This window comes from Lepidothrix coronata, unplaced genomic scaffold (genome assembly GCF_001604755.1).
Source record: "Lepidothrix coronata isolate B3197 unplaced genomic scaffold, Lepidothrix_coronata-1.0 Scaffold10, whole genome shotgun sequence".
NCBI lineage: Eukaryota > Metazoa > Chordata > Aves > Passeriformes > Pipridae > Lepidothrix > Lepidothrix coronata.
The window spans coordinates 8470187-8494264 of record NW_016690190.1 but is presented as its reverse complement, the minus strand read 5'-3'; the positions used below and the strand labels follow the sequence as shown (position 1 = coordinate 8494264).

General features: G+C 40.7%; 1 protein-coding gene across 1 annotated transcript in view; it reads right to left on the bottom strand.

Moving 5' to 3' along the window:
• The window catches only part of BCL2L13 (BCL2 like 13), a 40807-nt gene extending 16977 nt beyond the window's left edge, over positions 1-23830 (bottom strand). Inside the window, exons 1-6 of the mRNA XM_017804746.1 lie at positions 23813-23830; positions 18864-19070; positions 10195-10305; positions 9081-9237; positions 5865-5934; positions 1036-1179 (exon numbers count right to left, since the gene is read on the bottom strand). Of these exons, the coding sequence (XP_017660235.1) occupies positions 1036-1179; positions 5865-5934; positions 9081-9237; positions 10195-10305; positions 18864-19002 (621 nt within the window). The 5' untranslated portion in view covers positions 19003-19070; positions 23813-23830. The remainder of the gene's footprint in view (positions 1-1035; positions 1180-5864; positions 5935-9080; positions 9238-10194; positions 10306-18863; positions 19071-23812) is intronic.
• Between the last annotated feature and the right edge of the window lie 248 nt (positions 23831-24078).

Here is a 24078-nt window from a genome sequence, read left to right as displayed (position 1 = left end):
ACTCTTGAAATGTGAGAAGCTTCTGAATGAGATTTTTCCTACTAGTGCTTTTTTTATCACTGGGTTTTCCTGAACAGCTTTTCTTTTTAGAATAAATCAACTTGCTGGAGCCATTTCACAAATCCCAGATTAATTCCATTCAAATCTGGCATCCCTCCCAAACCCAGTAATCTTAAGGCTCAGCCTTCAAGACCCAGCTCCTGGGCTCTGAGCTGTCTCTCTGATGTATTTTTAAATGAAACCTTCTCAGCATGCCATGACTCAGGAACATTGGTTACCATGAATTAAAGATTTCTACAAGGAAAATTGAAGCACAAAGAAATCCTGATTGCTCATTCTATGCATGTTCCTATACAGCTATAAAGTCTAATATGCATGAGGTATTTTAACACTTATTATAAAAATAAATTAGTACCTACTGACATTTCTGTATGAAGTGTTCTCCAATTACTTTGCTAAAAAACCCCTCTGAAATTTAAGAGGAGAAAAGAAAATATATAGCATTCCCAGCAGTCACTAGGGGATACTATTAAAAAGAAGAGCCTCTTGGGCACAGTATCTCTTGCTAGGGGTGTTTGCTTCCACATGCAGTGCTGCATGTATATTAACAGGAAAGCACATACAATCAAAAGCTCACCATACAAATTACCAACAAATTAGCACCTTAACACACCGTGTATGACACCTAATTGTTATCTGACACCTAAGGACCTCTTCATCTACAACAGCAATCCAGCAAACCAGGCATGCAAAGAACTGGAACAGACTGCCTGGGGAAACCGTGGAGTCCAATCACACAGGTCTTTATTGTCAGCATCAGAAATGAATGGGTAAAAGTCAGTTCTGCCTTGGGGCAGAGAAGTGACATAGATGACTGCCAGAGATCCCTTTCTGGTCCTGACCTCCTCCTATTTTTTTGCTTTTTCTGAGTCATTCCTTCTAGCAACTCCTCAGCTTTCACTCCTGTTCAGACTCATCACATTTATCACAAATAAACTTCGGACAAAGTATGAAAATGAAACATGGTCTTCTTACCCATCCTCCCTGTTGAATGATATAGTCTGCAGAATAGTCTTCTAGATATGTCACCCCGAAGTTCACAAGGGCACTCAGTGGTTCCTGGCCCCGTCTGGTTAACTCCATCAGAAACTGCTGTAACAGAACCAGGGGCACCAAGACCTTCAAGAAACAAGAATTGTGAATAAATATAAAAAGCATCATCAATGCTACTGTGTAGCTAGAACAGAATTCACATGGCCAGAAAAGGTCTGAGTCTACAAGTCCAAAGATACCAGGGATTTAATTTCTGACATTTCAATACACTTCATTTCTGTGAAGACACAAGGCAGACACGCAATACAAGGCACTAAAAAAGAAACACTCAGTTTGATATGCAAAATAACACAGCTTAACTAGAGAATTTCACAGGACAGGACTGCAGTGCTTTCTTAAGCCCCATTTTTTTCCCAAGACAGGATTCAGGTAGAAAAGCAGAAGAGGTCCAGAACTTTCTACCCCAGAAATGGAAAGATAAAACATAGCTTGAAGGGATATGCATCCAATTGTATTTAAGCAGCAAACTCATACACATTCTTGAATAGATACTCTGCACTTCTCTTTAGAAGTTCACACTTGACCTTGAGACAGGACAGGAACAAACATCTCCTCCCAGCAGCATAACATTACAGACATGTTTAGAATGACAAACATAAACCCCTCTCCATGTCAAACTATGACAAATTTAACACACAGATTTTGTTCCTTTATTTCCCACACCCATTCCTCTTTAGAAATGTTTTTTCTTTAATTGAATGCTCAGCCTCAACCCAAATTGCTCTGGAAGATGAAAGACTCTGTGAACCCACCTCCTTCATATTATACAGTTCTAGCCACCTCCTTCTGAAATTATGTTTTTATTTGCCTAAACAACAAGCAGTTGAACTTTTAAACTCTAAATTTATTCTCCTAGAGCACCCAAGTGGGCCTCTGGGCAAAGTTTATACGCAGCACTTCGCCAAGGTCAGGAAACCGGCATGAACTGAAGTCACGAGCATCTGAAAAAGCACTTTTATGATGTGAGAGAAAAATATTTGTCAGTTTTACCACCCCTCACTCGTGACAACTGCACTGCACATCCATTCACTGTGCAGACAGGAACGCTGCTCCCCAGTTGCACAAGGGACATACAGGCTTTCCTACTGTTCATTCCTACCTCATAATGCCTCCTTCCTTTTCCAATCTCTTCCCCCTTCACCCTGGTTTTCTTTGCTGGAAATATCCTGCATTACTATTACTGTCCCTGAAATCACACCTTAGAATGAAAAGCTGGAGGAAGACAAATAGGAAAAGTAAGGCTGGGTTTGAGATTAGTACTAAATTCATGGTGGTGTCTCACTGAGGTGGACTACTGAAACCAGACAGGACTCAAAAAATACCTGTTACCTGATAAATTTCAGATGTTCCAGCTGACTAACAAATGTGAGAGTCCTATACTATGGCAGACAGGTTACAGAACTGTTCTGTGATGAACAGCAAACGCTGGTAACTGTCAACACTTCACTAGGAATGTCACGGTGCTTGAATTTTAAAAGCAAGATGGTGTTTGAATTTTAAAAGTCTGGGGTTTTTTTTGAGTTTCTTGCAATTGATCTCAACTCAGAGGCAGAAGAGGTACAAGCTCACAGTGCACAAATGTAAGGAGCAAGTCGAGGTGAGATGTCAGAAGAAACTTTTATCTTTTTGGATCCAAAATAAAAGCATGCTGTCAAGGGTAGGCATGTTTCAGAGGCTTTGGGCACACCCACATAACTCTACAAGAGCATGAACACTGAGATCTCAAAATATTTGACATTTACTGTAAGCTGAAGGCAAAAGAAACAAAGGCAAAAAAAGGCTGCTTGGGAAATGAAGGGAGCTCAAACGCTGGCACACTGAACATGACTTGCCTTCTTCCTCTGCCAACTTAAATACCTAATCCATCCATTCCTCCCAAATTCAGTAAGCCTGTGCAAGCCTCAGGACCGAGGGACCAAACTCAAACTCTAACACCAGTCCCACACAGACCAACAAACACCACCTGGTTTTCCTCTCCCCCTGAAATTACTGACACTTCTACCTTTGAGACCAGAATGAACTGGAGCAGGTTTGCATGACACTGTCCCTAAATTCGTGAAAGAAATTACCTTCACAGTACTTCCATAGAGGTTAACAACAGCTTTCTGTACTTAAGAGTTGTGTTATTCTTTGGCCCTGTTAATAGTAAGAATGGGGCACTGAGATGACTGCTAACCTACTCACCAGTTCCACTGGCTCTCAATAACAGTATTTGTTATCCTTTCATATGATGCACAGTAGTGGGAGCATGTATAGAATATTCAGTTTTAAGCAAAAAACATAACTCAGCAGTGGAGTACTTCAATTTTTAAAATTATATTTATTACAGAAATATAATTTGCCCTGTTTTAGGTGGTTTTGGTTTTGTTTTTGTTTTATTTTACTGAGAGCTTTACTTCAAATAGAAAGTGAAGACTTTTTCTTTACAGAATCCAAGAGCATGCCTCTTATTTTCACACCATAATTTCTGAGAAATACATGGAAAAAATTATTTTCCTGGTTTATTTTTCTGAGAACCAGCACTTCTAATGTCTGTGGATAAACTTTGCTTCTGTGGGATGTCAGTGGAAGAACTGATGATCTCATGTATTAGCTTACCCTGCAATATCTCCTCATTCAGATGGGTATTCATGTTTTAGTAACTGCAACCATCCCTTTACATCCCATGTGCCAGTCAGTTAACCAAATTTGTTCAGGAGTTCAAACATACCACTGCACTTTGGAAAATATCCATATTTTTAAAGGGAAAAAATAACAGCTTTATTTTCTGCTCACACTTGTATGATGAATATTCTTCGGAAGCTGGTATGACTAAACATGACACCTCCCCAATTTCAAACCATCAGCTCCTGTCACAGCTCCTGTGCATCTTCAATTTCTGCTCCACCCAAGAAACTACAGGATACAGGGAGTGCTTTGTTACTCTGTTCTGCCAGGCCAGTTGTGTTTTCTTATTATTCAGTCATAAAAGGAAGGAAGCTTCAGTTCTCCCAAACATACATCCTCCAGATTTTCACAAACTTGAGGCCAGCACAGCCTCATTTTGCTGCTATGTGCCTGCTAATTAGACCTAACACTCTCTCTATTTATAGCTGCTTCTTAAAATTATTTTTCTAACAGCTTCTTTACAGTGAAAATTAAGCTGGGCTGAGATGGGAGGAAAGATATCTAGATGTCTTCTGTTACAAAATACAATTCTGATTAAGATGATAAAGGAATTTAAAAGGAAATGAAACCAACACAAATGTATTCCACCTCCTCAAAACAAGGATTATTAAAGGAACTGCTGGGCATTCCTGAAGCACCAAGCTACCATGAAAACAATATCAACAGATGCTGTGCTAGTCTACAAAATTTCCATTCTGGTTTGCTTCTGGACTATAAGTTTTGTAGCAACAAATGTTACAGGGAAGCAAAGCTGATGGCAACCACAAGGTGATGGGGACCAAAGTTCACCACCCCCAGGGGCTGCACAAATGTAGCACAATGGAGGCTGAATCATAAACCCCCCAAAACAGCCATTCCACCTCCCCAGGGCTGTATCTTCAAGGGATGGGTTCCAAAAGCAGACTGAGAGGCACCAGGGCACTGACAAGCCCCGTCCACCCTCTCCGTTGCCAGCTGAGCCACAATGACTGGTTTTATGCTTGGTTTTAGTTTTCACCAACTGAAAAGCAAAATGTGCTAGCTTAAGCCACCTTCTTGATAATCAGATTTCATGGTTGTTTAAACTAAAATGCTGTGAATCACAAGAGGACAAATTGAAAGAGCACACACATAAAGCAATTATAATTGCTGGAGCCATGGGCAGTAACTTGTCATGCAATGTTTAAACAAACTGCTTTATGAGTGCCCACACCCTTGGTTAGTTTCTGAAGTAAGCAGGGAAATCTAGTCAAGGAAAAGTATTTCTGGAAAAAAAATATAAAGAGGGAAAAGATTTCTTGTTCTATTTTAAATTTAAGACTGAATTTTAACACTCAAATTGTGATTAAATTTGCAAATAGTTATTTCATTTCATTCTTTTTCTGATGCCCACTGAACCTATCAGAGAAGGATTAAGGAGATGAATTTGAATGATTAATGAAAGATGAATCTGGGAAGAGTAATTCTACTCATTCTACATTAAAAGTATTATAAAGATAGTTCATTTACAGATTTGCATTTTGTTTTAAAGAGAAGGTTCAGTTCATTTACAGATTTGCACATTGCTTTAAAAGGAAGTTTTGTATCATTTGAGACAACTACTCTGGAATCCAGGTAGGCACACTATGCTTATGTTTTATGAACAATTTAAATATCATGAAGATACTGTCAGTTTTTATTTTCACCATGTTCAGCACTCTTTTTTACATGTATTTTAAACCTGACATGGGAACAGAAAAACAGTAGAGAAGTATTACGAAAACATCTGTATCAGATTCCATTACGAAACTGCTACGGGAATAAACGTCTCTTGGGAATTTAAAAATGTTTAATGATTATTAAAAAAAAAAAGTCAAGCAACATCTCTAACTTTTCATTTTACTATAATAGAGGAGGATTGACCTAATACTTACATTCTATAACTTCTGACTAAATTACCTAAAAACTACTCAATATGTGCACGTTCTGAGAGTGCAATTTATTTCACACTAAAACCAAGTGGGTTCTTTGTATTCCGGGCCCTCTGTGAAGCTGTACCTCATAAAACCATTATGGACATCAAACAGATATGAGACATATCCAAGGTAAAGTCATTTATCTGGTACCTTGTTCCATCCATTGGCATGAGCAGCTGCCTCTTGCGTGCGCTCTCGATATTCTTGATATGTCACCGGCCTGCAGAAGTTAAACCAACACTGAAAGTTATAAAAGGAAACAAAAGAACAAGAATAAAATAAAATTCTCAGTTTCCAGAGAACAAAACATTTTCACATGCATCACAGCAAATGATTTTCCAGAGCTAACGAGTCTTGTGTTTCAGGATATAAAACACCAGCACCAGACAGGGTCAGGAAGGCATCACCTTCTCCCAGTTACACAGTTTTGTTTAACTGATTAAGTAAATTTTGTAACAATTTGATACTCTACAACTTAAAAGACATTAGATAAGTAGGCTCTCTGATATGCTACAAAATTTCTAAGCTCTTGAATAAAATTTTTTTATGGTCCCAGACTTTAAAGATAAAAAATTCCACTAAGAAATTCATATGTGAGCTAGAGGCCAATGAAGAGTAAAAATTTTATAAACAATATGGGCTATGAACCAACACAGAGTGCTTGGCTGCATTAACATTATGTTAGAGTTGAAGCCTTTATTTGCAAGAAACAGCACTTCTGATCATAAAAACTCCCTTCATATTTCAGTAGATACCTCCATTCTAGATTTATCACCTCTCTACTTCTCAGAATCGGGATGATGAAATTCCACTCTTCCATATTCTTTCCTCCAAGATCACACAGCAACTGATACAGAACCAGTAACAATAAAGGCTGTCTGCCAAGTGATGCACTGCTTCAAAAGCAGCCAGATCATTACAAAAGGCAAGTTCAGACTTTAGTTTAAGGGAAATAGTGTTAACTGGCATTGGACAAGAAAACTCCTTATTGAATCTGTCATGACCTAACAGCCTGCTGAACCCTAATACTTGTTTATATGCAGGTTAGAGAGCAGGAAAATACAAGTGAAATAAATATGTATTGCATCGAACAGCGCTACTGTGGCAAACATGGGTAAAAGAACAGAGTTAAAGCACAGTGGGGAAAACATAATTTGGGTTTGTCATTTTAAGTGCATTCTCTTAACTTCCTTGATATGTTAGTTCTTTACAACGCAAATCCAGATCAATCAGTGGGATGAGAAGAGCAAGAACAGCTGCAGGAAGGATATTCTCGGGAGATTAAACAGTAGCTCTACTTTGCCTTAGAAAAAGGCCACATAGTTTCACGGGCATTTCAGATTTTATACGTACGTCTGTACGTACAGAAAGAAAAAATTACTCAGAATGCAAACATTTTCCCAAAGAAAACATAAGAAGCCTAGAACATCAGGTTACCAACAAGCTAGAAATCCTTAATTTTCAAAGACCTCCTTTCAGGAACTTTCCAAAAAGAATCAACCTAGAGTGCACCACTTATGACCCCTCAATGTCAGCCAGTCAGCCAACTATCAATAACCTTTAAGACACTTAAAATGCTGTTATTTCGATGTAACATTTTAGACACAGAAAAAGGATGGGTTGTAAGACTTCCTGCTCCACCACTCCAAGACCTTGCCAGTCTGGTTTTTTAGTGTGTTAGTGAGGTATTTTTCAGAATCTCAGCTCTTCAGAAGACAGGAAGTACAAGTTTTTAAGGCCACGTGGGACTAATGCCTGGCTTGTAAAGGCAGATAAGCTGCTGCCATTTCTAGAGGAACACACTGGCCTATCTTTTGCCACTTAAGACAGAGTGCACTTCTCCCTTGGATGATTCATGGAAAAAGAGACAACCATCTTCATCTCTCTGGTCAGATGTCACATGGCACCTTTGGTGTGAACTCCACATCAGGGTCATAGAATCACAGGATGGTTTGGGTTGGAAGGGACCTCTAAAGATCAGTGGCAGGGACATCTTTCACTACATCAGGCTGCCCAAAGCCCCATCCTACCTGACTTTGAACAGTCAGTTTTAAATTATATTAGTCATAAAAAGTCAACCCCTACTTGTCAGCTAGGGAGCTAGTTAAGGAATATATGGGCTAGTTAAGGAATCACAGAATGGCTGATGTGGGAAGAGACCTCTGCAGAACATCCTGTCCAACCTCCTTGCTCTATTAGGCTCTCCTAGTGCACGCTGCCCAGGACAGCTTTTGAGAATCTCCAAGTATGGAGACTCTACAACCCCTCTGGGCAACCTGTGCCAGTGCTCAGCCACCTTCAGTAAAAGGGTGCTTCCTTTGTGCAGATGGAATGAATTCCAAATTTGTATCTTCCAGAAGTCTGCCATGAAGGGTATTACCTTCATGAGGGCATGAGATGCCTCTCCAATGTATATATGGAAGACTTACACCTCATGCAACAAAGTTTACACCAGGTGTTGATTTCTAGGCTTCCAGTACCTTTTTGTTCCAACAGTTCATGAACAGCTACACAAACTCTTATAAAAAGTAGCACTGGAGATTCTCAGCCTCTTTTGAGCCACATTACTTTAACCAATCCACAAAACACAGGCTCAGAGAGCTGTTTGCTAATGTTGCCTTCACAACTGCATTTATGTAACCATCCCTAAAGCAGCACCTTCCAACTCCAGCTCTCTACAAACACATTTTGGAGGTCACTCAGAAAAGCCTCAAGTAGTCAATGTGGATCCATTAAATTCAGGCTGGTAATTTATAACAGAAAACCAAGCAACCACAACAATTTTATCCATTTTCAAAAGACATTAATCAAGATACTTGCATGCCAAGTACAATGTGCTGTTTAAACAACAAGCTTAAACTGGCAGCACAGCTCTTAAGGCACCAAGGTTAGCCCAGGGGCCCACATCTGCTCCAGATGTGTACCTGAAGGGTGGACACAAAGCATTTAACCACCATCCTTTCAGGCAAACTCTCCCACTCATCAGGAGCCAGACTACAAACCAACCCTCAGCTCCACTCTTAACTATAAGGTAAAAGAAGTTAATCTGGCTACAGCCCAGATTCATGAAATTAATTGGCAATGGCAGTGGCAGCTGCCACTTCCACCAGCACCTCAAACTGCCTGAAGCAGCCTCAGAAGTTCAATGAAATAAGCTTAGAAAGATTTTAGAATTTACATTACTGCAAAGGCCGAATAACACAAAGTATTTGCACATTACAACACAAAAAAAACCCTCAGCCAGATAAAGGAACACTGAAAAAGAAAGAAATGCAATACAAGATGCAGTTCCATCTTCAGCATTTCAACAGCAGTCACAGTGCGAAAGGAAACACCTTCCCTTTGGAAAAGCAAATGGAAACTCACTTGCTAAGCAAGGTCTGTAGTGCTTTGTGCAGGTGTTCCTTCAACTCCTGGGACACTTTCTCCCCCAAATGAGCCAGGCAGTCTTCTATTGAGCTCTCTGGATTGGCAGGGCTGAACACTGGGGAAGTGTGGCAGTCAAATCCTGTAGTGGTAAATGCTGAGAGAAACAAGTATACAAAATAAAATTAAATAGATTCCTATAAGAACATCAACAGTCTCGGATTTCTTATCCCAGCAGTTAACACAGTTTACATGAGGGATGAAGAAATCACAGCTCTGTAGTCAAAGCATGTTATGAACAAATCAAAAACACATGATCATAAAACAACATCCAAATACATTCTCAAAGTGGTACTTACGAGCCCCAGATGACTTTGAGCTGCATTTCCCCTCCAGCTCTTATTTCACAATTGCATCCCAGCCAGTAACTTTCCTGAATGTGCAGCTATTCTCAATTTTAAGCTGATGCCAACCCTGATGGAGCAGTAAGGGAGCCTCTTTTCTGTGCTAGAATTTGCCCACACATGGACATCTCTGCAGCAGTACTAGAGTATCATTTTTTAAAATATTATTTTGTTCATACAACCTTTTCCTTCTCTGCTTAAAACCTCTAAGAAAGCTCTCTATGAATGAACTTAGAGTCTTTCTACTTCAGATTTCCAATTTGCCATACACATGCAAACCAAAGACTGTTTTCAAGTCATCCCTCACTGGGCATCCTATAAAAGCCACATCTACACATCAAAGCATGTCACAAAAAATAAACCTGCTGGAAGTGAGAAATCTGATGGTTTAAGTCCACACTCCTTGGGATATTGGCTGCTGAGGACTTCTGCCATCAGCTGCAGCAGCTTAAGGGCTGTTTACTTTTCATTATTTATAGTAGCCTATTAAATGTCATCCAGTTGTTTGCTTTGGCTGGGCTCCACCACTCCAAATGGTGGCGTTTAACTATTTTACTTCACATGACAATGTGTAGAAATCTTGTGGGGGGGAGGAGGGTAAAGAGATTCAATGCATTCAAAAATCTCTTTAACTGGAGTACCTGTTACAAATTAACCACCATTACAGGGCATAGAGATTATGGATTGAAATGGGAAAACCTGAAGAGCACCTTCCAAGATTTCTTCATCGAGACGTTTTAGCTCCTCCTCGATTTCTACTTTGATCTTCGCCAAAGCCTCTTTCTCCAAAGCATGTTGGGTCATAAGCTGTTGTTGAGCCCCTAGAAGAAACCAGAGAAATCATTCAAATGTTTCAATTCAATATTTCAAACAAGGTAGACACTGGAACATGATACTGAAATATTAAATTATTAAGGAATTCAGGGTGACAGTTCTGTTTCAGACAGTGACAAGTATGATTCCATAAGGGGACTTATTACATGAACCCAGAAACACATCAACTTCCAGGCCTATTCAAGACAGAACAGATGCTTTAAATGTTAAAAAGAAAAAATAGAACTAAAAAGTTACAAACAGAATATATAACAGCTTTAAAAACCAGCTTATCTTAAATTTAAGATAAAACCCAAACCAAGGCACACAAACAAGCTGCCATTAAACCGAATACAGTCATCATCAAACTACACCAAAACAAAGCAGACTGCCATAAGCTTGATTTTTAGTAGCAAAATAAAAAATGTATGTTGATGCCTGCAGAATCTACCGAAATATGAAAAAAAAAATGAAAAATGAACAGTTCTGAAATCTGTGAACTGTGCATCATTTCCCTGGTCAAGAGGATTTCAGGCCACAATGAAATAATTTAAGATCGGGTTCACAAGTAAGACTAAGGGCAAAGGACCCCACAGTTGTCAGTTATTTGTCAATTCTCATCTCCTGATCAAACAATTTAGGAATCTGAAATGGCTGCATATCCCCAGAAGTACACATGCCATGGACTGGGATTATGAATACATATCCCATATGCTGACTCTGGATATTTGGTCACAAAAAGTTGTTTCAGCCATCTAAATCATCTTAATCATTATGCTGAACCAAAATAGACACACAAAACTGTCTCCAAACAATGCAAGGTATTTAAGACAACTGTCTGCTGAACATCAGCCTTTCCAATATAAGGCAGTGCAACTACTCAAGTAACTTTTATGGGATGGGTACTAATGCAAAGATCAGAGGTCTGGGACAGAGCTCTTGCTATTTAGCTGCTTTTTCTTTGGGTTTGCTCATCTTTATTTCTTGCATCAGCTTTCAAGCACATCTTCAAATCCCATTCTTAAGGCACACACAAGAACTATTCCATTAACTGCTCTCTTATTTTCACCAAACTTCACTGAACCAACAGCCCACCACTGAAATTTTCTTCTTCCTTTCATTCCATTCCTTAAAATGTCCTACTTAAGAGATAAAATGGATCTCTGTTATATCCAAAGGAATACAAAAGTGAATTTTGTATCAACTTACTCCTGAAATAAATAAATCAACAAATAAAATTGTCAACAAAACTTCCCTTTCCTTAGTAATCCCCCTTCCAGCCATTTCCTTCCCTAAGTTTTGGGTCAGTCATCAGTCCTCATTAGCCTTGCACTGTGTTATGTTCAACAGCATCAGTGACTGGGTTACCCCAAACACATTTTCTTAGCTCTCTTACTTCTGAATGTTCCTCAGAATTTTTTGGGGGGATGTTCTCTCACACCCCTGATTTAAATACCACCTCCAGGCTGAGTTTCTGATAATAGTTCCCCATGTCCACTGTCTCTTACTCATTCACCCAAATACTGACAATCCAACCTTCCTCACCCTTTCTTCACCTACACCAACTGCTACAGTTTTCATACCCAAATCTTCAGGTAAGTCCTGTAACAGCCAGCGTAGCCTCCTGGCACATCTTTCTTCATTCCTGTTTCGAAGACACTAAATCATAATTTGGTGGTCTTATGAATGACTGTTTTACAGCCCGTTTTCTTTGGTCTGTCTGGGACTCTCTTTAACTGTTCATTGCCTGCCCCTTTCCTCCACAATGGACACATAATACCATTAATTTTCACAACACAGTGTGTAAAAACCCTAAAAGCAGTTAACACACACAGGTGTGCAGTTAACTACACACAAGTGAAGTACACTGTGCATTTTCTGTATTTCAAAAAACATTGCGCAATGAGACTTTCAAGGTCTCCTGCAACTGAAAAATAAGTTAAAAATCCACAGAATCAAGCCACTGAATGTGTGTTAATGCTCATAGATATCTGTGAGACAAAACATTTCTAAACCAATGTGTGCTTAAGTCAGTGCAAAATGTTCTCATTTATTTCTGTGACCAGTCTAAAAGAACAAAGCATACTCAGTTTAATTCCATTTTACTTAACCGCACATGTGCAGAATAACTTCATTCAGCTTCTTAAATCCCTTCCCAAGCAGTCTCTCTTTGTCACTCTGAACCACAAATTCCAGAGAGGAGCAAACTGTTCCTCCTTTTGGTTAATGCCTTGTCAGTCCCTTTCAGTCGCCTCTTTGAGTGAAGTGCAACAAGTACGTGCAAGTGCAAACTCCTCCCTGAACCTGCGCTCCCCCCTGTGCGCGGAAGGGACCAGGGTGTTCAGGAGAGCACCGTTCTCACGGGACTAATGTGACGATGATTGCACATGACAAGCTGTCATACTGGATAAGAAGTCACCCGGAAAGTGGAAGGAAGAGAAATTCCATTGCTGCCAGGGTACAAAAGAGCTGTTTAGATAATCAGCGCTGCAGTCAATGGTTTCCATCTCGTAACACCCACAACTTTGCAGCAGCTGCTGATTCCGAGAGCACCTGACTGTTCAGTCATGCCAAAATATCAAACCCCTACCCCTCCCACACCAGTGACTTTGCACTGTTTATTCCCTCAATTATGAATGGACTTCAGCTTTGTGCAGCTCCTGTAGGTTGACCAGTACCAACAAAAACTGCACACGGTGCTGGAGAACAGCGCAGTCCAACAGCAAAGGTCCTAATTGAGGGGTATCTTTTTCTCTTTCAGACAAATCCCAAGTCTGTTTGCAAACAGGCAGAATAAAACAGCAAAATCAGTTTGTAGTAGATGAGAAGCATTTAATGATGCAAATGGTCACACCCTGGGGCTTGTAAGAGCCACAAACACCGAGCGCTTTCCTGTGCTCAAGAAATGGCTTTGCCTCTTGTGGGCTTTGGGTAAACCAACCCTTTTAAGGCCTCTTTCAAACCCAGAGGCTCAACAAACCTCTGTTACACGGTCTTACACAACAGGTTAGTGCATTCTACTTTCTATTTATGTAATACACGTTCCATTTTGCACAACTGTGTTCTCGTTAAGATTTTGGCTTTCAGGTATTTGGAGGTACGTGAAAAGAAGAGGAAACTGTGCTCTAGAAGTCCATCAAGCACCACATCACTGCCCATCAGACTACTAAATAAATGTAATACTTCAGTAAAACTCCACTGGTAAGGCCATTCCAGAAGTTTGGTAAAAATACAAGACTAACCCGTTCCCCAGGTTTGATCCCAGGAGGAGGAGGGATGGGAAGTCATTCATCAGAGCCGGAGAGTCTGCACATGTGACTCTACAGTGCTTGGGCCAAATACTGCAGCTAACAAGGGACAGTGGCAACTACAAGGAGAGATCTCTTTACAAACATATTTATCCTTTAATGAAAAGGCTTAGCTTAAAAAAACACCTAAAAAAGTCTAAAATATTAAGAACCAAAAAGAGACAAGACATTGCCAACTAGCGGGGTTTTTTTTGGTTTTTTTTTTTTTTTTTTTTTTTTTTTGTTTGCTTTTGGTTTTTTGTAGGCAGAGCTTAGCCAAATGGGAATTCATATTCACACTCCAAAAACTCCCTTTCCTCACCTCAGTTCAGGGAATAGCTTCCTCATTACCATGAAGTCAACTGGTCTGACTACAATGTGTACTTTTTCAGCCAAAGCAGGCATGTTTTCCTTAAGAGGAAAGCTTCTAACAAATGAGTTAATCACCTAAGCTAAAATCACCTAAAAAACACCTTCATTTCCTACAGGGACAGAGAATGAGAGAAAAAAAAAAACATTTTTCCCAGTAACCCAGTTCAACACTGCTCAGCTGTAAGACGTGTGTGGGAAACCACAAAAATGGCTTGATCACTAACTACCTACAGCACTTCATACAGTGATTCCAAAACAGATGATAAATGGTCTAAAGAACATAATAATTGGATTGAAGTACTGTGGATAGTAGGCACCTCAGGGAAACTGAAAAACTGTCAAAACCTTGTTCACCTCTTGACTAATCTATGTCACCATGCAGTAGTGGCACTGATTATCAATCTTCCAGATGCTCTCTGAGTTAAGGGATTATTCAAGATTTCTCACTCTGTCAAGGAAAACACAGAAAAACTACTTTCCTTCATAACCTCTGTTATAGCCACAGGCTCTTGGGATGGTACCAAAACACGGGGAACTACATTAAAAAAGAGGAATACACTAAAATTCCCTCCTTGATGAAGTGCAAAGAAGTATTTATAATACAAATTCACTGAATCACAAAAACAAAGTACTTTGACTCACTTAAAAACCAAGTAGTACAAACAATTTCAGCAGATGGAAGCTTCTGTAATGAGTGTAACTTCAGGGGGGAAAATGTAGAAATGTTTTCCAATATTTGATATTTATTTTCTGTGTATGAACCAGTAGTTACAGGTATGACAAAAAGTTCTGAAAAAGTACTAAAGCATCTCTCCACAATCCAATGAACAGACAGCTGAGAGCTTCCACACATTTTAAATATATGTACTCACTTGTTGCCTCAAACCACATGAACTTACACAGGTGAGATCTTACTCTGTGTGTTTTATCAATTTATCTGAGCAACTGGTACTATCCACCTACCCGAAAACCTACCAAAAAGTAACAGAATTTATTGCTGATGGACTTTGTTTCTAATAAACAGAAGTGGCTGTTATGCAGAATCACTATTCTGCCAAAACTAATAGGAAAAATCTCTCAAACATTTCCCAGTTAAATTTGCTGGATTTTCTTCTGGAGGCACTGAAATCCACTGCAGAGAACTACAGAGCTGTAATGCTAAAAGATTGGTTTGTCCAGTAAAACCATCTTTTCTTCAAGAGTCTGGAATACCACAGATGGTTCTCTCTTCAGTCCCTGCATTGAAGAGAAGAGATCTAAACAAAAATTTGGAAGTACTAATCAGGTGTTGACTTAGATTGGCCTTATTTGCTTGAAGCTGAAAGTGATTTCAGTGTTTGTAATTGAAGCATCTTTCTACCAACAAAGTCAAGACCAACCAAGAGATCCAAAGGGAAACACAGGAGGTAATTTTCTGTGTAATTTGTCTGAATTTCTATTCACTAAATAAAAACCCCCTGAAAACCATCAGTCTTGCAAAACACATTATGTCTGCAAAAAATGAGAAGTTTTAACTTGAAACCTACCAAGTAACTTAAAGATTTAATCTTATCTGAGTTTTTGGAATAAAAAGTTATACATCAGAAAAAGAACTCTTTAGTAAGGAATGCAGGAAGGCAGAGGTTTGTGGCAGGTGATGGGAGGAGGAAAGGAAGGGACAAAAGCATTTAATCTCTCCTACTGGTTCTGGTAGGATAAGAGAGAAACTTCCAACTTGTGTTGGGAAGGATTGCTTTTTTGTTTGGGTTTTTTGGCCCATCAGACACACTCCTTGGTTTAACTGGACTGTTGAAACTTTGCTTGAAATCTGGGAAACTGCTGCAGAAGGAGTCTCAAGAGCAGTACAGAAATACTAACAACACCTTAAAAGTAAGTGTGCCTTATTTCCTTATTTCCTACGTTGTGCACACATGCAATGGAAAGGCAGAAGATCCTCCAGCAGGTGACACAAGGAGGCTGCAATCAGGATCCTGCATTGAACTGCCCTCTAGAGGAGTCCCTCACTCTCCCACACCGAGGGAGACCAAAGAGGTTAAAACTATGAGGGCAAAGTAAAGCTAGTCTTTCTGGATACTCCCATTATAATGTAACGGGGTTCAGAAAACAGACTGAGTAAGGGCTCATTTAGATTTAAAAAGAATAAACAAAGGAAAGTACCATAAACCAGAGTCAATGTCTCACTGAAACATAAAATAGAGAAGTGTTCTGCACCTGAAAAGGAAAGAGGCAATAGCCCAAATTACTGCTTTTTTCCCATGACAGGTCTGACAGCACAGGAACCAAATTAAAGCAAAACAAGATTAAGCAACAGGTGCTTTTTACCGAAATCCTCTCAATTCACAATTCAGCCATACAGAGTAGAAAGACAACTAACCAGTGTTTTGAAGTGCCACAGAAATCAACAATGGGAGGAACTTGGGATCATCAGACTAGTGATGGTGCTTGAAAAACACACTGGCAAGCACGATGCAATGTCAAGCTGTTATCACCCTCCTATGTCGTAGTCACCAAACCCCAGAAGTTTCCTCCTCATGACGGGATTTTAGACAACAACTGTCCATTTTCATTTACCGGCTCTCACATCTCTCTTGCTCTTATCAGGTTCTCAGACCACGCTGTAACACCCATCTGTGTCCCAGCAGTGTATTAGCAGGGCAGGAAATATCCATTATGGGTATTACTCCTCTCCTAGGGGAGAATATAGAGCACATGGAGCAGAGTACAGCAAGGAGGCGTCAGCCACGTGCCAGACAACAAGGAGATACAGACTGTATACAAACTACTCAGCAGTCAGAGAAGATGGATACAGCACCTCTAAATAACCACAGGGCTGCTGCCACACATATCCTGAGAGTGCAGGGAAAACACTCTTTGTTTACAAGCAAGGAGAGAAGAAGTAGGAAAAAGGATTTTTAAAGAGTAGCTGTCAGACAAATGAGAGCTGTCAGGTGCATGGAAAGCAGAAAAGCACCAGGAAAAGAGAGTTAGGAAAGAATGAAACAAATCCTGAAGCAGAAGGATAAAGTGTTTGCACTTGGTTCCACACAGCCTGAAGTCCATTCTAAGGCTTTACAAAACAGAGTGAGAAACAAGATGGCAAATTAAAAATAAGGGGAAACTATTTTATCCAGAGGCTTTGATCAGAAAGCAGTAAAAATACTGAAAGAGAGATCTATTTACAGTGAAAGATGACGAGGGGAGGAGACATTGTGGGCACTGTCTGGTATTGGGAATGAGGTGGGAAAATGTAGGAAGACCTCCTGTTTAAAAGGGAAGGTTTAAAGCAACAAGGATGAAAGAACAGATTTGTAAAGTATCAATGATTTAGGGTATTTTAATAGCAAATCCAGCTGCAGCCTGCTGTCACACAAGCTAACATATCTAAACAATATCTGAAATGTAGACTCAATAGTTATCTGCACTCAGGAGCTTTAAAGTCCTCTTACCTGAGTACAAAATTTTTATTTAAGCATTTGTAGCTTCCTCTTTAGAAAGCTTTAATATTGCTCTTCAATTCAAATTAGAAGCTTAGAGGTTTCAGTAATGAGAATCAGTTGAAGGGTTTCCTCTCAGCTTGCAAATATTTCAAAGGTAACTACAGCCAAATTGTTTTTAAAAAGCTTTAAGACTAACAGTTTCCTTTCTGAGTCTTGCATTTATAAGAACAAAGCAGACTCTCCCACACTGAACCTTTCTGTGTACTCAATACATTTCCAGTTACAGCCCAGTTATAACTGGATGGGATATTCAGAATGAGACATTATTGCTAAAATAAGCACGTTTTTCAACTAGAGGTTTTATGAAACAGCATCTTGGCACTAAGGTGCCTCTCCTTTCATGGACCACAGATCAAAGTGGAAGTAGCAGACATATCCTAAATATACTCAGACTAATTTTATGAATTAAATACACTAAAATTAATTTTATGAATTATGTATCATACAACCAGCATATGCTATAGGCTTTAGTGCCAAACTGAAAATCATTTCTATTGTAACTTTGATGCAATCTTTTCTTTCCAGGAATTCCTCACTTCATGACAGTTAAGGTCAGTAAATGACACAGTATGCATTCTTAAATGCCTGTTCAAAAAAAATATTTTAAAGACTTTGGTTTGGGTATTTTTAATTCTTCTTTAAGCAGAATAAGTTCTGAATCATAGGAACTACTAGTGACTGAAACATCATTAAGAAGTGGCAAGTCACCCAAGCAATCCTGATAAACAACATTGTTTAAGTGCTTGCCACCACAAAATGGAGAAAAGCTTCACTCCCCAGGTTTATGTCAAACACAATCTACCAAACTTCTTTTATTTTGCCTTCTATTTATTTATTTAATCTATTTTATGCATAAACCTGTTCTGGAAGAACCATCTGACTCCACGCAGTCCTTGACTTCTTATAAATAAATAAATAAATAAATAAATAGGTGCAGCATAGGCCGCGTCTCAGCACTGCCACTGACTGACAACAACAGAAGCCTCAATGTAATAGGGCAAAAGTATTTAGCACAGGAGATTGCTCAAGCCATCACTCAGCTGGTAAACACCACCTCACCCCTGCTTACTTCCACTTGTGTCCCCAGAAAAGCAAGCATGGGCTCAAACTCAATGAAGACAATATACATTCATCCCTCCTGGCCTGAAGGCAGCTACTAAAACCACTTACTTGCTTCATAAACACCAGTAGGCCCTGACGTAGCTCAAACTAAAACAGTCATCTACATACAAACAGCTTTGTTTCCAGCAACATCTCTTCTATTTCAACTGAAATCCAATTCAGTTTTCAGGGAATAAAACAAGAGATGTGTCACACCAAACATCAGGCTCACACTCCGCCGACAGCCCAAGAACTAATTGCAAGCAGAGCCACACAAGTAAATGGTACAGATGAATATGCAAATGTTACCTTGAGCTGGAGGAGGAGGAGGAGGAGGAGGAGGAGGATGCTCCTGCGGCTTCTCCTGTGCTAAGAGCCCCAGGTAGCTGAGCACTACGTACTTGGTTTCATAGTGGAATCCTACAGGCACAGCAGTAGTGGACGCCATCAGGTTGGCGGGCAGGCGGCAGTGTCCTTGTGGGGCACGGCAGGAGCACTCCGGGGAGCCCAGGAAGACTGTAAGGGAAGAGCAGAGGGTTTTCTTTGGTTGTTTGTAAGGCTGCAACAGGTCGTGAACTCCTACATAACCAGGAATTACGTAACAATCCGGAAGCAATATCCAGGTTTTTGCCCTGATATCCTATGCATTCTTATTTTAATAAGAACCATGCAGAGCAAACCCAACCGTGCCCCAGCCCAGCTCCGGCCTGGGCACAAAAACTCTCACCTGAAAGTAAATTGAGCAGTTCCCCACCACACGTCCTCCTCCCAACACCTCCCAGCTCAACCACACAAAGAGGTCTTGGTGGATTCTGAAGACCTACTTAACTACAGTGTGAGGTAAAAAGACAGGTTGTGAGGAATCTCTCCTCCCCTGAAGAAGAGAGGAGGAATCTCTCTTCCCCTAAGCCTCCCATGAATATTTTCCCAGTTCTCTGCTCTCTCAGGTTCACTGTTATGAAGCTTAAAAGTTGTAAGGCAGAAAAAGTGACCACAATTGCCTTGAATTCATTTCACTGTTCCAACAGCAACAGAAAACATATGGTCAACAGAGAAAATTCCACATTATTGTAGGGATTGGGAGAACAGATGGTTGTGTGTCCTGGATTTCTCACCCAGACATTAATAAGTATAAACCAGAAAGCCACACCTAACAGCAACATCTGGCCAAAGAACCTCCCTGTTTTACTCTTCTTTTTTGTTGCTTTTTTCAAACATTCAAATAAGGAAGCAGGAAACACTACAGTGGAGAGAAATTGAAAACAGTCATGAAGGACAAGGGAAAAAAAAAAACCAACTCAGAAAACAAGATGAAGTGGAGAAAAGAGCCAAGCAACAGGTTGAAAGGATGTTTCAGATTAATCAACATGTTTTATCTCTTTTTTTTGGGTGAAGTCTGGATAACTACTTCCAACATGCTATCAACTTAACGAATCAAACAGTAATATTTAGGGGTTTATGATAAACTCTGAAAGTTAAGTTCTCCATGACTTCAAAGAGCCATTCCCAACCAAGTAGTAGCCTGTTCTGGGCCATCAGAATGAATGTCCAAATGAAAGACACGCAAAAAATTTCATACTACTAAAGAGACACCGAAAGAGCCAGACAATTTAAATAGTGTGAGCCTGCAGTTGCACTTAGAAGAACCATTTAAATCAAGTTTAAAGTTTAAAGCAGTCAGAATGAGCAAAGTGCTATACACAGGGAACAGAAGTTGGACCATCTCAAGAGAGTTCTCGATTACGCTGGAAACGCCTTGAGACTAAGAGAGAAAGCCAGGTTTCAAACCCAAAGGACAAACTGCAAATGATGGATCGAGATTAAAAATAATAACAGTAAACTGAGCAAGCAAAAGAAAATTAAAAATAATAATAGTAAACTGAGCAAGCAAAATAAAAGCAGTGGCCTGTCTAGCTAAGGCCCAAGATGTCTGGGCTAACTTCTAATCCCTCCTCCCTGAAGAGGAATTCGGATTACCAGCAATTGTACAGTGGTTACTGAGGATAAACAGAACTAGAACTGTGCTGTGGCATGGTTGCTGTGTGAGTAGGTAGCTTGGCAAAGAAAAATTTACCCATCGAACTAAAAGCTGCAAAAGGAAAAGAGTTGGTGTAAAATTGGCTAAGTGTTCTTTCTTTAATCTTTAGAAACTCTAGTTTCTGAAACTCATTCAGTATTGAAAACAGAAAAGGACTCTTTCATGAAGACTGTACTATGGCAGCCCTGCCTCTTGCACCACGTCTTCGAAAACGCCTGAAAGCCTTTACCAGAAAGCTTCAGTTGTGTCTTTCCTGCAGCTTGACCCAAAGTAATGCTTTATTTATGAAGGAAACAATGTCAAAACTTTAAGTCAACCCTCATCCCTTTTCCCTTGGAGCAGTAATCCTACATTTATGTTGCCTCTTCCATCCCAGAATGCTCTATGGGCACCGTATCCTACTTCAGAAAAGTAAGAAATCATAGCAGAGATAAAGCACAGCTTTTGCAAAATGCACAGTTATCCTTCGGCCGCTTCCATAAACGGAGACTTTCATAAAACAAGGGGATTTGGGAGAAAGATAACTGCTCTGAGGACTTTAGGATCCCTTAACAACAGATCTGCTCTTCAGACAAGATCTCCATGCACAACCACCACATCACCAGGTGGGAAAGATGCCATTCACCAAAAAGCAAAAGCTCCCCAGCGCGTTTCAGTTCTGGTTTGTTCCGCAGAGATCCACAGCCCTGGAATCAACGTGCTTCCCGCAATGCCTACACGGCGCATGGGAGCCCTTCCAGACAACCTGAACTGATCTCTCCTGAAAGAATCAGCCTGACAGATGGTCCAGAGACATCCAGAAATTAGGCTGTGGATCAAAGAACAAATTTGGACGTACGACAAAGATTATTTTTCAAGATATAATTCCATATCAGTGCAGAAAATGACAGAAAAAAAGTTGATGACAACAAGCAAGAGATTCCAGAGAAGCACATTGATCCATGTGCAACAGGGAGGCCTACTTCACAAAAAGTTCAGCTTGCTAGCTCAGCACCTCTGGAGAGAGGAGGGAAAAAAAAAACAGAGGGAAAATCAGACCACAGTGCATTTCAATAGTGGCTAAGGTTTCCCTGGGAAAAGAATGACAAAACTCAGCTTTGGATGAAAAAAAATAATCCCTTTGGTCAATATATTCTGAGAGGTAGTTTTATACTGAGATGAGAAGGGAGACTTAAGAACTTGAATGGGAGAAATCTTCAGCTTCACACAAAAGAATGTCACGAGTGGAAATGCACTTCAGAAGCCCTGGTTTTCCTTTGAGACAAGCCCACAGCACAGCAACCTAATTACTCATTTCAAACTGTGAATTACTGGTTTTGTTTACAAAAAGACATACAGAAATATTGACTCAGATACTGTAAATATCTCAGAAAAGGCCATTTTACAGGAATGAGTGGGATTGAAAAAGGGCATGCAGCTTGAGAGACCAGATCAGAGGAAGGAGAGCTTTCCACTAAAGGAGCAAAATGGAAGAGAGTCCAGAAACACTTTAAGAGAATAAGCTCGTACAGGAGATGCAACAGAGCACAGGAAATAAGGTATTATACAGAATCCACAAGTCTCAGAGCAAGAGCTAGAGGGTTACTTCTGGTTTAACAGGTTCACTGCAGGAATATTGCCCTTAAAAAGCTACAGAGATCAAAATTATTACCAATTGCTCCCTACAAAAAAATTCACCTTTCTCAGTTCCTGTAGCTTTGGGGGAACAGAAGGCTATACCTGTTGAAGCTTACTTAGCTTGTTACTCCTCCAGCCCTGCTGTCACTTGTTCCATGTGGGCTGAGCTGCTCAACCGACCTGAGAACAGGAGTTCCAGCCAGACTGACATTTCTTCATGCAGTCTGTCACGTCCTAATCCACAGAAGAGTTATACATTGGATAACGGGCAAAGCAAGGCTACCAATGAATACAGCGAATATAATCCCCCAGTGATGAGGCTCTGCTGTGTTTCAGCCCCTATCTGCAAAATGCCACCGTGCATCGAGCTTTCCCTGTGCATCATTCAGCCCCCAAAACGCAGCACAACGCTGCCCATGGGAACAGTTCAGCAGCTGCCACGGATCTATCGTGCGCCTATTCGGCTGCTGCAGGTCTGAGACTTGCCCTTCTGCAGCCTCATGAAGTATCTCACTGCATGTTTATAAACAAAATAGTAGGTGTTCAGTGTCAGTGTGTATTTCAGAAACAGCAGCGGTGCTGTCACGGACTGCCTTCTTGTTACAAACAGCAGCACCGCTGCCCTTCACTTCCACTGGAACACAGAGTCAGGCTGGAGCTGGATGCATTTCCCACCTATAGCCCGGGTCACCAGGCCTCACTTACCGGCTACAAACCTAATCACCCCAGACAGCTCTAGCAGAACACCTCCTGTGCTGCAGAGTTATTTCAGAGCATGAATGGCCTCAGCCAGAAGCATTCACTCAAGCATGGACAGGCAATTTAGAGAGGCAACAAAATGACGTTCAAATCATTTTTAGGGTAGCTTGACACTGGTATGCTCATGGTTTGGGTCATCCTCCTGATATCAGTCTCTGCAACAGGCAACCCCTGTCAGTTCAGCTGTATCTACAGCCTTAGGTTTACATCGTGCTCTTTATCCAAACGTACCGAAATTCAAGGAGTTGAAAAACCACACCCCATATCAACAAGATGGAAAATATCCAAGTGCTCTGCAACCTTACCAGGAGGCTTGTGTACGGATTTCAGATGAGACCTGCATGTGTGGACTAGTTCAACCTTGCAGCAGTTTGCCTCTGAACACACTTCACATAACAGGCAGGTCTATCCAAGACACTTGATCGTGATCGACTTGGGAGATAAAAATTCTTCAGAGTACTTTTCCAACAGTATATGAGAGCATGACTAAGAGATTGTTTTTAATAAACTGAGAACTACTGAGTTCAAACATGTCAGTCCCTACTGGAAATGAATCGATATGGCATCCACTGCTGATCCTCTGGTGGCACTTAATGGATAGAAATACTGGAAAATAGTATGGTCGTTTATCTGGGCAGTGGTTGTAGTCAACCTTACTGGGAAATATAATTAGAGTATTCTAGGCAAATGGTGTGACTTCTCTTCTAGGAAGAGAAACAAAAACTGTGTGAGTTACCCACCACAAAGGTCCTCGATCCTCTCCAGCTTCAAGCTACCTCACCACAACATTAAACCACGGCAAACCCAGCTTTCACTAACAACCTTCCATTCACTTTCTGCCTACTTGGACAAAAACTCGGCTCCAAGTTTTCAGCAGCGCCAGAGCAGCGTGAGCCCCTCAGTTACTACGGCGATGAATGAGATATTTATACCCGGGCGGGCTCGGAGCCGCGATGAGTCACCGGCGGGGCCGTGCGGGACGCGCAGCCCGCGGCCCCTGCGGCGGGGGAGCCGCCGGCTCTGCTCCTCCGCCCCGCAGCTGCCGGCGGGGACCCGGGGGCTCCGCGGGGGCTCCCGCCGTGTCCGGGGGTGTCCCGGGGGTGTCCCGGG